Source organism: Passer montanus, unplaced genomic scaffold, assembly GCF_014805655.1.
Source record: "Passer montanus isolate IOZ18808 unplaced genomic scaffold, ASM1480565v1 scaffold2, whole genome shotgun sequence".
Classification (NCBI taxonomy): Eukaryota; Metazoa; Chordata; class Aves; order Passeriformes; family Passeridae; genus Passer; species Passer montanus.
The window spans coordinates 14926271-14941220 of record NW_024366591.1 but is presented as its reverse complement, the minus strand read 5'-3'; the positions used below and the strand labels follow the sequence as shown (position 1 = coordinate 14941220).

The window sequence follows — 14950 nt, the reverse complement described above, 5'->3', positions numbered from 1 at the left end:
CTGCTGAAACAATATTTGAGGGCTTTGAGACTGTAATACTAAAATCTGAACCCACACCAGTGACTTGGTTTGGTTGCCTTGTGATCCTTTGGCAGCATACAGACCCTGAACACTACAGAGATCTTACTGATTAAAGATAAAGAAAGTTCAGAATAATTGTGTGAATATTGTGTCATAATAGTAAGGCAGGAAAGCCCTTTTAAAAAATCATATTTTGGAAGGTTTTCTGGGTAATAGGACTAACAATAAATGTCAGGTTTGTCCTACATAAATGCAGATCTCTTAGACTTCTTTTACAAATTAATGCATTGCCCCACATAGTAGTCTGTCTACCTTGTAATACTATATTGAATTCTTATTTTTAGTATTTTGATTAGCAGATTTCTGCCAAACTAGAAACTACTATTTCAATTTACAATAAGCAGGATAAGGAAGATTATTACTTTTCTACCAATAATAAATGCAAGATTTCTCATTTCCTACATTGAGCAACCAAACACACGCCTGGGTAGCCTTTAAATAGCCAGTTTACAAACAGCAAATGTTTTCTTAAGGTATGTATTTAAGTGTTGGTTCCCAAGCAGTTAGTCTTAATCATTAAGATGAATAATGAACATGGGGGGTGCAGCTGTGCTGAGCATCACTTGGCCAGACTGAAGTCATGTAGTAAAAATGAAATGACAATTCAGATAAGTATTTGAGGAGGATGATTCTTTTAGAATTCAAATCTGGGGCATTCAGACAAGTAGAATAGCTGTCGGGAAGGAGGGCATAGCATGTAAACTTGCATAGACTACACTAACAAGAATTAGATGCTTTTATTAAAAAAAAAGTATTAAATGAATCTGTGAAAGAGATCTTTCCACAAATCAGAAGTTTTCTCTTTGATACATTTGAGTATGTTTTCAGCTCTCTTTTTTAATCTCGTATTAATATTGTTTTGATACTGGAAGCATACAAGGTCAAGAAAACAATGCAGGGGGTAATAGTACAAATACTTGTATTGCTGTTCTGACAGAGATGTTGCTGGGTATCGGTTGTTTGGCAGTAATTGTCTGGGTTGTATTCTTATCAGTAAAAAATTTACTTTCTGTTAACTTCATAATTACAAGTTGCTTGTTTTTGACTGATAAGTGTCTATTTCATTACTATCTATTATTTAACTAAACCCACAGAAAGTTAAAACAAGAACTTTGCTGTATATGAATGCAATCTTAATTATTTTGGCCATACAATAGATTTCTATTCTACATTGAAATTCAGGACAGTATCAAGACCTCAGATGCTGCAGAGACTGAGGTACTGCTAAAAGTGAGGCAAAGTAGTTCCCTTGCTCTTGGTACTTAATAAGGTGATCTTAGGTTACAGTGTTTAATAATCACAACATCCTTATCCGACCAACCAAGAAAAAGTAATTTTGTGATGTGATATAAATAACTAAATCACATTACTATGAATAGTGGTGATCTTGACAAAGTTAATTTTGTTTCTTCAGTTCTCAATAAAGTTGGACTTAGCTAAACCTGTCATTCTCTTAGTCAGTTTGGGAAGGTGCAAAGTGCTCGCACAGGGGAATTGTGCTGCCTCAAAGGGCGGTGGACAGACCCGAAGGTGTCAGGCCAGGGCAGGCTCCCTGGGAGCCTTACAGCTCTCCGAATCAAACACAGTGTCCAAGTGCCATCTCGTGGCCATTGGCGACACAATTGAGCAGACATAGGCGCTGCTGTGCTGGGTGGACCCTGGCTGGCAGGTGGAGGAAAGCCCCTACCCAGTCACTCATTCACTCCCTCCCAACAGGAAGAGGGAGAGAATTGGAAGGACCAAAAGTGAGAAAATTTGTGGGTCAAAATAAAGATTGTTAAATAAGCGAAAGGGGGGAAAAAGCTCACAAGTGTTGCAAAAGCAGTCAATCACCAACAGCAGACTTGTGCCCAGCCAGTCCCTGAGGAGCACTCCTTTGGAAAAAGCAGCCTCTAGTATATTGCTTACCTTATAGGGAAGGGAATATTTCCTAGGTCAGCTGTGCCAGCTGTGCCAGCTGTGCCAGCCATGAGCCTGCTTACCTTATAGGGAAGGGAATATTTCCTAGGTCAGCTGTGCCAGCCATGAGCCCCTCCAGCCTCTAGTCCACCCACAGCCCCCTCGCAGCTGGGACAGTGTAAGAAACAGAGGCAGCCTTGACAGCACGTGAGCTTTGCTCAGCAGGAGCTGAAACATGCGTGTGCTACCAAGGCTGTTTTAGTCACAGTCACATAGCACCATGTGGACTGCTGTGAAAGAAATTAACTCCATCCCAACCAAAGCCAGTGCAGGTACCTGCATAAATTACTGCATCACTCAATACTCTTGCTTTTTGGCAGTGAAAATAGTAGGATTAGTAACTTTTACAGATCCTCTGAAGGCATCATTTGTGTGACTTCAGTAATTTTTTTACAGAAAGGTGATCACAGTATGAGGGAACTGAACTTATCCCTTTTTTAGGAAGAGTGAAGATCTTTCTACCACTTTTTTTCGTAATCAGTAGTTGCTCCTTTTTTTATAATGCTGTAAGATGGTACTTTTGTAAATTCAGTTATATTTGTTGTTTCCTGCAACTGTTCAGCTCCTGCTTTGTTGCTTTGGATTGCTTCTGTGCCTGGAAAACAGCTCTGAGTCTTGTGTATTGCTGCTTACTGTTGGCTAGGCATTTTCTTGTCATTTGGGAGCTGGAAAACAGTTCCATGAGGTAGAGATGTTTGTGCAAGTGGCGTGGAGCATCCATAGAGGCATCTGAGAATATGGCTCAAAGCAGTTTGTAACCAGCCTGTAGGCAATTAGGAACAACCCAGTGTAGAAAACCATCAGATTGTACAAAGTAAGAAGTAGAAGGAAAGAGAAAATGGTACAGCACGCAAATGAAGTTCCCTAATTGTTTAAACTAACATTAATTAACTAGTTTCAGAATTAAGTAGGAGCAGCACTACATTACTTCTTTTATATTTCCTACAATTGTATTTTAGAATAGACAAGTAGTGCTCGGAGCAGGCAGTAAAAGTGATGCCAAAAAAAGTAACAAGATTAATTAGCTTCAGCTGCAAGCCTTTCATAACATAGTCCTTGTTGTTTGTCTTGCTTGCATTCTTTTGAAATTTCTCTCCACAGCCATGAAGGTTAAGTATCACAGCCATCGACAGTCACCTAACATAGGAACCAGTACTTGATGAAAAATACAACATATTGCATGACTTATAATAAAATGGATGAAATTGATAATGTTGCTATCAAGAAATAATTGTAATCATCTATTCGGATACAGCATCTAGAGGTTTAAGCAGTTTGTATGGCATATATTCTCATTTTATGTTGTGGGGTATGTAATATCTGAACTGAATTGTCTCTCACTAGGTCAATAAAGTTCTCAGAAATCATAATATTAAGCCACATTGGATGTTTGCACTGGACAGCATAATCAGAAAAGCTGTGCAGACTGCTATTACAATTCTGGTCCCAGGTGAGTCATTCTTAATACTCAGCAAATGTTTATCAGCTGATCTCTTTAAACATGCTTTAGAGTTGTGATTATGATGCTTCACTTAAGATTTTGAAACTACCAGCAGCCTTTTTCCTGTTCATTGTCTGTTTTGCAATTCAGAAACTAATCTGTGTATTGTTCAAGCTGTGTTGGAAAGCACCTTTCCACAATGAGTAATCGAAATGATTCTGCAACACGGTGAGTAGTAGTAAGTTAAGGTGCTCTGGGACCTAATTTTTTCAGGTGCACACTGTGGCCTATATCTTATGGTCAGAAACTGTCTAAAAAACCCCAAAAAAACCCATCAAACCCAAAAAACCCAAACAACCCCAAACCCTTGACTTGAAGCCTGCCAAAACCAGCCAAACAGGTCTGCAGTGCCTGCAGTTTGTACATTGTATTTTAAATGTGGAATTAGAGTGTATGGCTTCACTGAGGGAAGGAGTCTGTTTAGGTGAAACTGTCGCCCATTCTGTTACTTCTCTACCTATTTCCAAATTTAGTTTTTCTGATTCTTCTCAACTTCTAAATCCAGAATTAATGGTGATATTTTAAAATATGTAATTTAATGCTTTTAAGTTGGAATACTTACATTCCTGTTTCCTGCAGTGGGTTGAGTCTTAGATTATCAATAAGGGGATCTGAAAATTACTTTGAAAGTTACATCTGTTCCTATTCTCCTTATTTTCCATATCCGTAGCACAAACAACAAGATATGCATAGATTTTCTGTGTTACTTTCAAGTCACAAAGAAACTCCTCTGTCTTCTGATTAGAATGCTGAACACCTCTTACAAGCATGTCCTTCCTTGCAGTGTAACTGTAGAATTCCTCCTTAGTAGTCTGTTCTTCCCCATACAGCTTATTGTCAGCATTAATTGTAGGTGGTCAAGCTTAAACAAAAGTCTCTGTGCCCCAGTAGTTTTTAGACACTGATCATCTGTTGCTTCCCTACTTCTGATTACGTTCCCTTGCCTTTGTCTCACTCTTTTTTCTTAATTTTTTCTCCTTATGATGTGGAGATTTATCACTGGCCTTAACACTTCTTAAAGTTACGGGATATTTAAGGAATGGTACAAAGCCAATTTTATGCTGCCTGGTGGTGAACAATGGCAAAGAATTTCTGCATCACACTAGTAAGAACAGAAGTTCAAAGTAAATTCAGACATATTTGCCTAGCAATATTTGGGTAACTGCTACATAATAAATCTGCTTTCCTGAATTTAGAGAAAGTACAGCTCTGTTGATCTTATTATGTTCAGCCTTGAAAAAGGTATGCAGCATTGAAATGAAGAGGTGAAATAGATCAAAGAACAAATGTTTCTTTTGTAAAGAAGAGAAACATACTTGTTAGTTTAGTTATTGAGCAGAAGGGGCATAAAGCAAGTGGGATTCAGGAAAAAGAAATACATTTTGGTGAGGAGACTAGAGGGAGTTCTTAGGAGAAAGGAGCCACAATTGAAGGAAGGAAGGAACAAAGATTTATATTAAATAGTTAGAATTAACAAACAGATGTTGTTACAATAATAGGTTGTGTAGGAGTGTGAGATCTTGTGTACATATCTCACATACCTGCTAGGCTCTGGCAGGGAACAGGGAACAACAAAACCAGGGTATAGCTTTGTGTTCGTAGTTTTGTGGATGTGCATCATTACAAAATAGGCAGTGTTCCCTCTGATAAGTAGAAGGGAAGTGTGCTTTTAATTGTTGGGAGAGGGGCATTTTTTGTAATTTCCTCTCTATGTTTGGATGCAATTTTTTGGTGAACATGGTATTCTTATAAGGATGGAATGCTAAATATGCCAGAACAGCAACAGCAGGAATACCTGGATAGAAAAGAAATAATGGTTATTTGTTCAATAAAATGTTTCCAGTCAGACACATAAGAAAATACAAACTACCAAGAATGGAATTAAGCAAAAGAAACTCTGCTGTACATGATACTTCAGCACAATTTGACATTAAATGGTAGCCAGATCTGGAATCATGTTCATACAGATGTTTGTTTTTTACAGCTCTTGAACCTTTGATAGGCAGAATAATAATCTGCATAAACAAGGGTGCTGTTATGTTTTGAGGGATCTTAAACCCCTAGAAAATATCTGTTGTCCTGTTACAGAAATTTCAGATCGGTTGTAACCAAAGCTATAGGATGATCTGGAAATAGTCACTTGGGTCTGCCTTTGTTTTAATATTTAACAAATATTTAACATCTTTGGTGTTTTTTATTTTGCTTATATTTAATAGAATTAAGGCCACATTTTAGCCTTGCATCTGAAAGTGATACAGCCGATCAAGATGACATAGAAGTTGAAGATCAAGATGAACAGCCTCAGAATCAAACCATCCAGCAGCCTTGCATTGTCTTGGAAGATGCAGTAGCTACCTCAGGTGTAAGCACACTCAGCTCTACGGTGTCCCATGACTCCCAGGCTGCTCACAGATCACTGAGTGTCCAGCTGGGCAGGCTAAAATTAGAGACAAATAGGTAAGTCTGGACATCAGGAGACAGGGACACTGGCCTGCTCGCAGCATTATGCATTGGTTAGCTTTCAAAATATATATAAGCTGGAATACTAGTGACAGTGCCAAAATTCCATTGCAGTGTACGTTGTTCCTTTTAATGATGATCCTTGTTTAGCTGTGACTGATCACTTACATAGTTGTATGAATTTCAACAAAACCATAGTGATGCAAATTAAGGTCAGACTTGATTTCAGGTGCCCTTTCAGGGAAGGTCCGTAAAAAACTGACTTGCTGCCAAACTTCTGCTTTTTCTCTTTTTGGTGTGCTCTGTATGGCTGATAAATGGTGTTATGTTTTGTTTCCATTAAGGCAGAACTTGCTGTTCTTTTCTATAGCTATTCTCAGCAAGTGAACTCAAGCTAATAGGCAGCCACACAGAAACTCCACAAGGAAACTGCTTCAGATTTATTTTGTGCACAGAAGTCACTGCAAGCAGGATCTGTGCTTACCAGCAACCATTACCTTTTTATTATATAGAGAAATATGGGGAAAATAGGTGTTTTGCTTAAAAGAAGAAATGAGGCAGATATTTGGATATTGTATTTTTTTTTCAGAAATATGTCTTGCACTCTGTGCAAGTGAAATGTGGTTCTTTAAGGTTTTGTTTTTCTTTTAAGAAATGTCAGAGAAAAATTCAAATCCAAATGATCTTCTGTATATTTTATTTTCATTAAAATATACCAAATAGTCTGATATACCAAAAACTAGATATTTTCCTTTTGCAGCATGTGATTTATGACACTAGATTTCCTACAGACCTCAGTAAATTTTGAATGTGACCTTAATAGAAAGAGAACATGTCTTCAATAAGAGAATTGTTATGCTGGTAGAACATTATTTGGAGCTGCAGTTTCATTTGAAATTAAAATGTTAAATTACACTTTACTTTTACATGTCTCTCAGAAGGTTCCATAATTAGACTAATTAATTAGACTGTACTGTATTTAATAAAGTATCAGTATTTTGGGGTCCTTATGTCACAATTAATTTTTTTACTTGTGACCACTGGGAAATATTTTGATTGTCTTAGTGTTATACCTAAAGAAATATATAAATATTTTAGATTGACTCACTTTACTTCACAAGCTTATGGTGGGGAATAGCCTCTGAAATGATCAGCTTATAGAGGTACTTTTCTGCTAACACTTTGCTTCTGTAAATTTCTCACATACAAAGCCTTTGGCCAAATAATCACATCTAGTCGTTCATGCAGGGATTTTGAATAAATAATACAGACAATTGTTTAAATATTTATGAAAGCTTTATTGGCATAAGCAGCAAGCAGTTATCAGGAGAAAATAATGGATTATTTTATTTGCCCTGAAGGCCTTTTTCAAGCAGACTAGGTAGACTAGGAATAAGCTAACTGAAAGGTGACCTGTCTGGACAGAGTATCAGTTTGCACTGAGAATACACCCTACACTCAAGCAGCTCTGCTCCCATGCAGGGTGGACTTGTTAAGGTTTGTTAACTCAGGTGTGGAAGCACTCAAGTACAAATATGTTTCTGGCAGGCCTGCATGCAAGCTAAAAGTAGGGCTAGATGTTTTTACAATGCAGTCATGTGGGATTCAGTTTACCCCTGTGCAAAGGCAGGTAAAGGGCTTCTGTGGCACATTTTCTTTCAGAAAAGGGTTGCAGTGCTCAACTAGTATAAATTTTTAAAAGAAATTTAATATATGGATAAATGATAGGAAACATGCTGAAATGGAGCAGTTATTGCACAGTTCTCAGGCTGACAGAGGTTCCAAGAAAGGGATGAAGATGCTGCAATCCTTTCAAGGCAGAACTTTTGAAGACTCAGGAGTCATAGGTTTATGAGTCTGCTCTCCATGTCCAAATTTTGACCAAGTTCCTGATAACATATTCACAATTTCTGTATTTTACTAAACCACCTTTCTGAAAGAACAAATTGCAGCAGTTTTACATACTAACTTTCCATTATATTCTGACTATTTTTGTTTCATCAGCTTAAGTGGTGCTAGCCACTGAATCTCTCCAGGTTTCTCTCTGGGTTTGTGTTAGCAAGAAGGTCGAACATGAGTTTCAATTTACTTCTGCTTGACATTCTCAGAAGTAATTGCTTAGAGAAGTAGGCAAGTATTTTGCCTCCTCTTTTCTCACTCTTAATATAGCCTAGGAGGGCAGACACAAAATGCCTTATATGTGAGGAAGGGACAGCCCTTGTGTGGTTGAGAATGCATTTTTTGTATTTATGAAATGCAACCATATGTTTTCACCACATTTTCATCACTGCTCTACCCTTTCCATACCTTTGAAAATGTGTGCTGGAGAGATATGAACTGGCATTTTTCCTTACAAAGGTTTAGCCCTTAGTTTATGAACCACTTTGATATTTGTTCTCAGTTCCAGTTTTGTTTAAAACAGAACACAGGCTGTTGAAATGTCACTGAAATTTTCTACCATACCACTTGTTTAGTGGGTGAATATATATGTGGAGGTTGGGGTGTTTGGGGCTTCTGTATGAATGTTTATATCTTGATATAGGTCATAATCAATCTATAGTGAAAGAATATACCTTCAGTGAAAGCTGAAGAATTCTGTCTTTGTCAGGAATGTTTCCAGTTTAGGTATAGTAAGATCTTTCCTTTCTCAAAAATGTGAAGCTACTGAAGGAAATGAGTGCTTTGTTCTCATTACTTCACAGGTTATTGGAGGAGTTAGTTCAAAAGGAGAGAGAATTTCAAGTCCTCTTGCATCAAGCTATAGAAGAAAAAGATCAAGAGATCAGGAACCTACAGCTCAGGTCACAGCCAATAGGTAAGTGAGAAGAATTTTTAAAGAAAAGTTTCCTACTGGCTACAGATGAAAAAGTGTCAGCTTTTTCTGTCCTTTTTATTGAGCCAGCCTCAGCAAAGATGCTTTATTGTGCTGCTTCTGGTAGGGTTTGCTCTGAAGTAAGACTGTACATTGTGGAAACAAATTACTGGATTTGTTAATTACAGTACAAGGAATGAGTATGATTTAAATATTTTTGTTTGTGATTATATGGAAGAGAGCAAGGCTCATATCTTACTGAATAAATATTACTCCAAAAGAGGATAATCTAGTATGTTTAGATATATGTTCCTTGAATTACAGACTGTTCGAATTGTTACAGTGAAAGTTCAAGAGGGTGAGATGCAAATACACCTAATTGGTGAGATGCAAATACAACTTAAACATTACTGAGGAAAGCTGAGTTTGCTGTCTCTGCCCTGAAGAAGGTGGAAGGGCTAATGCAGTTTGATATTTCTGTGTAATGTGCTTCTAAGTGTTGCTTCCAAAAGCAGCTGATCCTCAGCCTAAGATATTGCCTGTACAGCAACTGTATGAGTTACACTGAACAGTGCAGTTAATTGATGTAACAACCTTCGTGTAGAAACAGTGACAGTAAAATTGATGTGCTTTGTACTAGCAAAGTCATTTTCAGAAGAAGGTAGAAAAATTTTGTTTGTCAATGTTCACATAACTGTCTGTAAATTGTAATTAAGTGTGTTCTTTGGGAATTGGCATTTATTTATGGGGATACTGGTATTCTAAGCTTGAAGGGAAAGCTCACTGAAGAGAGTGCGGCATTTATTTATGGGGATACTGGTATTCTAAGCACTGAAGAGAGTGGTTGAGAAGTCAAAAATGACAAGAGGTTGCTTTGGCAACACAAAACCTTGTCTCAAATATGCTTGTTCCAGATATTCCTGGATTGTCTGTCCGTCATCGTCATTCCACTGGCACAGGGACCGAAGACCCTGATCTCATAAACTGGCTGAGAGCTCATGGAGCTGACGAGGCCACGATAAACAAGGTAGCAATGATCCCATTCACTGCCTGGTACAGTTGCAGTACTGTTTTGTGGCTCAGTTCAAAAAATGACAAACCTTTCTAATTAATTTAGCACATTTTGAGAGATTAATTTTTTTTCAGAGGATAGGAAAAAGCCATGAATGTGAAGGCCTTCATAAATATAAAGTACCATTAATAGTTCCTAAATCTGATTGTGAATAAAGCAATAAAATATCCTGGTAAATAGACACTCTTGGGTTTTCAGTGTCCTTACACACTGCAGCATTCCTGCTGATGGTACTCTGGCTACAGGATACATGTTCACCCTTAGCTAGCTGTGCTACAGTGAAATATCCTGAAGTAGATCAGTCTGCTCTGCAGCACATTATATAACTTTAGAGGTGTTAAAGATTTCAGCTAATTTAAGAATACCTGCATGTAGTTATCACTCCTACAGATCAGACCAAAGGTTCCTCCAAGTTCAATTACATCAAATTTAGATGCCATTCTTAAAAAGGTACATCTTAACTGTTTTCATTTCCTCATGAGTTAAATGTGATATTACTTATGGTCGAATTTGTGTTCAGTGAAGTCTGTAATTCTGTGATATGAGTGGTAGCAACAGAAATGCCAGTTGACAAAGGTTTTGAGTAGCTGTAAAATCATTACATCTTTCAAGTTGTGGCTGGTATGCCGATGCAGAGTATACAGTGTAAAATTTAAATAGTTTCCCTGTATTTGTAGAAACCATGTTTTTCTGTTACATGTACTGCATTTCAGCCCAATTTTAGGTTTCTCCCAAATTTACCCTTCTATCTTGGGGGCAGATGATTCTAGGAAGATGAGCTTAGGAATTTAAATAATATTTCTAACAAAATGTTCATTTAAATTTCTTTCTGCAGTTCTTGGCTGAAGACTATACCTTAACGGATGTTCTCTGCTATGTTACACGAGATGATCTGAAATGTTTGAGACTGAGGTAATGCTTCAGAGTTAAATGAATTGTGCTTTGTAAGAAGAAAAATTGATACTAAGTCTCTACTTATTTCATTGTGTGCAATTAATTTAAAATAACTAACACTTTCTAGTATGTCTCTGTATGCTGATGCATTTCTGCCAAACAGCTGATACTGTTTGAATGTAAAATAAGCTTTTTCCCTATTGAAGGCAAAATTTTAAGGTAAAGCATTTACCTTACAACTGGAGACACTAGATATCCCATTAGAGCCTTGCTTTTATTTTAAAAAGTAGAGCTAGAAAAACTTTCAGTAGTTTATTATCATCATCAAACTTCAGAAATGTTACTCATGGACTGTAAGTAACACTACATTTCACGTAACCATGCCAGGTGTATAGGTCACCAGCCTGCATCATGTTGGAAGTCAAATGTGGGTTATGCAAGTCCTTTGGACCAGAAGTCTGAATTCCAGACAGCAAGCATCTGCCAAGTGGAAAGATTGCCCTGTCTTGTAATCAGAAAAGGACTCTGTTCTCTGTTTGAGTAATGCATGTTGGATTTCACCTTTGATCAACCTTCCCACTGAATATCATTGATCAAAACCAGTGCAAGAAAATCAGAAAGCACCTCAGTTGGAAGGCTTTCAGGCTAGAGAGTATCTTTGTACCTGAGTGGCTTTATGATTTTTCTTTACAGAGGAGGAATGCTGTGCACGCTCTGGAAGGCGATCACTGACTTTCGAGAGAAACACGCCTGACACCGATGTTTTTTCTTTGCTTCTCTGCAGAGATGAAAAGATTTCCTTTCAGCCAGAGCAGGTGTGCTGTCAGAAGGACTGTTGCACTTTAATCCAGTATTTGTTTACCAATGTTAAAAACACTGCAGCTTCCTGACTGCTTTTACTTCTATAATCCATAAGGAATCTGTAAACAACCCGCAACATTATTTTACTTTAAATGTTTTTACATGCAAGTTTTTCAAAAATTTTTAGAAAACATACACACAAAAGTTATAAACTCATGCAATATTGTAGTTAAAGTAAGCAAATGTTAATTTCATGACAAGCTGATGTAAGATTTCCTGTAACAGTATATCACTGGAACAAAAACAAAATGTGACAACTTTTCAATTTCTTTGTAATATATATCAATATTATCTGTAGTAGAGCTTCATAATTTCAATCATAATTAGATATTTTTCTTTTAGTGTGCAAGACCTAAAGGTAATTGTTTTTACCTACCACCCTGCATAGTTTAATATTGTTTCTTTTTGGTAATTTAAGTTCTATGGTGCATTTGTTTTAGAGTTGTTTATGTACTACTGAACTGTACCAGTTGTATACACCTGAACCACGGTAATGTTAGCTTGTTCTAAAGCTATATCTGACATACACAGTTGAAAATAAAAATAACCTAAGACTTACTTTTTCCTATATTTTTGGACTTATAAAATAATAACAATGGTGTAGAACTGGAAAATATTGGAATAAAAAAAAAAGAAAAACATTCATACTGAGTATCAAGGGAACCTTTCTGATGTATCTTACATTTACTGTGATCTGGGTATGATAACCATAGCACTGAATATTTTCTTGTTTTTTTTTCTATTCAGTCTAATTATAGTACTAACAAGCCAAGACCAAACAAAATTCTTCTCTGGGTGCTATGCTTGACTTGTGAAATGAAAAGTCCTGCCTCCATGCACTGAATAGTCATTGTGGACTCTTATTTCTTTTTCTGCTTATGTTTATGCAATGATTTTTTTTTCCTCACATGTAAGGAAAAAGGGTGGTGGGTATTCTCTGTCTATCCACTGTCATTGTCACTCCACCATTCTAGCACTGGGTATAAACAGATTCTTTTGGGGCAGTTGCAAAAAATTCCATTGTGGGTAAGACTTGCCTGGACAAGAAGCTGCTTCTTTTTTTATAATGCTTGGTAACCAGTAAAAGGCTTATGCTCTTAATTTTTCAGGTCTAGCAGGTATTTTCAAAAGAAACTAATTTTTTTTTAATATAAACACATTGTCTTAATGTGTATACAGTAACTTTTGCTGGCTACAATGCAACAATTATATATTAAAAAATAAGATAAAGAACAGTAGATTAAATCATTTTAGTAATTTTTTTTTTACTCTGAAGATGGTTCTATTGCTTTTTAGGCACAGATGTATTCAACTCATTCCAAAAACTTCACTGCATTTTACTAGAAACACAGCTACTGTTTATTAATTTCTACTGCTATTACAGCAGAAAACAATATATTTTCAAGGTAATTTTAAACACTAGAAAGACCAGAGGTGGAAGCTGACTTGTAAAACCCAAAACTTAAAAAATACTTCACCCATTGAGAAGTAACCCTAAGACAATGAACTTCTCTAATTTGATTTTTGTGAGAAGCATGATCCAGCTTTGGTCCAGCTTTGAAAACCTCTGGATTCAAGCAGTATGACTGGAAAGTAATTGCACGGCTCTGTTTACTTGGAAAGCATGCAGCCTGTTCTCTATGACTCAGGCTGCTCAGAAATGCCAGCTATGTAGGGGAGAAAGGAGTGAGATCGAGGTTTCCATTGAACGTCTCCATGAGACCTAGCCTGGAACCAGCTGGAATTAACTCCTGTAGTTCTTTGCTGGCTTCACCAGACCCAAGGTGGCTTCTGCAGCATTGCTCAGCAACCAGTTCTGTATTCTCCATGGTGAGACTCTACTGGATCTGATCCATGCCCAGGGCAGGCCATGTGCACTTATGCTCCTGCAGCAATTCTGGTCTGAATGTGGTCCCCTAAGCAGCACAGCTAATCCATACAGATACTAGATCTGTGCCCAAAAGCTTATGTAAGGTCCCTACATCAGATTGTACCAGATGTTACTTTTGACATCCTCAGACAAATCATGACATAACACTGGGATGACGTGCATCAGACTGGTCAGCCTGGGATTCTTCAGCCTGGCTCCCAGAATATGCTGGTGGGTGGATGGACCACAAGTGAGGGCTTTGAGATTATGTTAGTGCAGGATGTTGTTGAGGGCAACATTTTGACCACAGGGCGGCACACCAGTGGATTTGAACTTGGATAACCTCTTAGTCCTTGATCAGTGTTGTTCTAATCCAAGGCTCAGGATGATTGAGAGACACTTTAAGAGAGCACAGAAGTGAAAACTCGGCCAAGACGTGCTGCTTTTGCACCTTTCAGCATAGAGCCCAACCTATTCTTCTATTACAGACACTCCTGCTCACAAACCACAGGGCGTGTTCATCACCCAGGCCCCAAACTCCTTATTTTAGACCACAAATGGCTCTTGGTGCAACAGCAAAATATTAATCTCTCCTTTCTCTAGAATACCTTGTGCTGTGAATTTAGCAGTTTCTGAAAGGGGGGTGCTCTGTGTGGTGACTGAAGTTTGCTTGGTCCAAGCACACCCGACCACGGGAGCTGCCCCTCTCCACCTGCTTGCCTGCATCCACAGCTGCATCCTATGAGTTCCCCAATTCACCCGCCCTCCTTCACCTTCTGATGATTGGTGCTACTTATAAACAGATGAAAGATTAAATTATGTTTTGATGCAGACTACAACACTTTAAAGAGAAACACTCTTACGAGCCTGAAAAGCAGCACACAGCAAGTTAAGGCAAACTCATAGGAAAGGTAACAGGACCGTGACCTTTACAGAAGTGACTGATACATCGACAGCTCTTCACAGAGCCATTTTTTTTGGAAGCAAGGCGTTGCACGCAGCTTTAAATCCGGCTGTTTAGGAGCACGTGCCGCAGGAACGCGTCTACAGCAGTGCAGCTCTTTCCCACACGATGCGGCGCACCGCCTGGGCTTGCGAGGCGGCCGCCACTCCTCCCACCTCCTGCCGAGATGGCGAGCATCCCCAAACCTGTTTTTTCTCTCGGCGCGGGTACCGAACGAGCTGTGCCAATGCGGCGGGAGCTGCTCTGAAGAAAAAAACTAATCACACCTGTGTGCACAGCGGCACCTCGGCAGCCCGGGCCGCCGCGGGGGCCGGGAGTGCGGGCAGCCGCCCCCGCACCGCCGCGGCCGCATAAACGCCTCCAGCCCGTCAGCTCCGACCCCGCGCAGGGGCACCGGCGGGGCCGCGCCGTCGCTGCCCGGTCGCCGCGGGTGGTTCTGAAGCCTCCGCTCCAAGGGCTCGGAGGGCTGCGGGGCG

The 14950-nt window shown here is 38.7% G+C and overlaps 1 protein-coding gene across 1 annotated transcript in view; it reads left to right on the top strand.

Annotated features, from left to right (window-relative positions):
• MAP3K5 (mitogen-activated protein kinase kinase kinase 5) overlaps positions 1-12198 on the top strand; it is a 99430-nt gene extending 87232 nt beyond the window's left edge. Inside the window, exons 25-30 of the mRNA XM_039707185.1 lie at positions 3385-3490; positions 5758-5998; positions 8704-8816; positions 9728-9840; positions 10721-10797; positions 11473-12198. Coding sequence (XP_039563119.1) covers positions 3385-3490; positions 5758-5998; positions 8704-8816; positions 9728-9840; positions 10721-10797; positions 11473-11533 — 711 coding nt within the window. The 3' untranslated portion in view covers positions 11534-12198. The remainder of the gene's footprint in view (positions 1-3384; positions 3491-5757; positions 5999-8703; positions 8817-9727; positions 9841-10720; positions 10798-11472) is intronic.
• The last annotated feature ends 2752 nt before the right edge of the window (positions 12199-14950 follow it).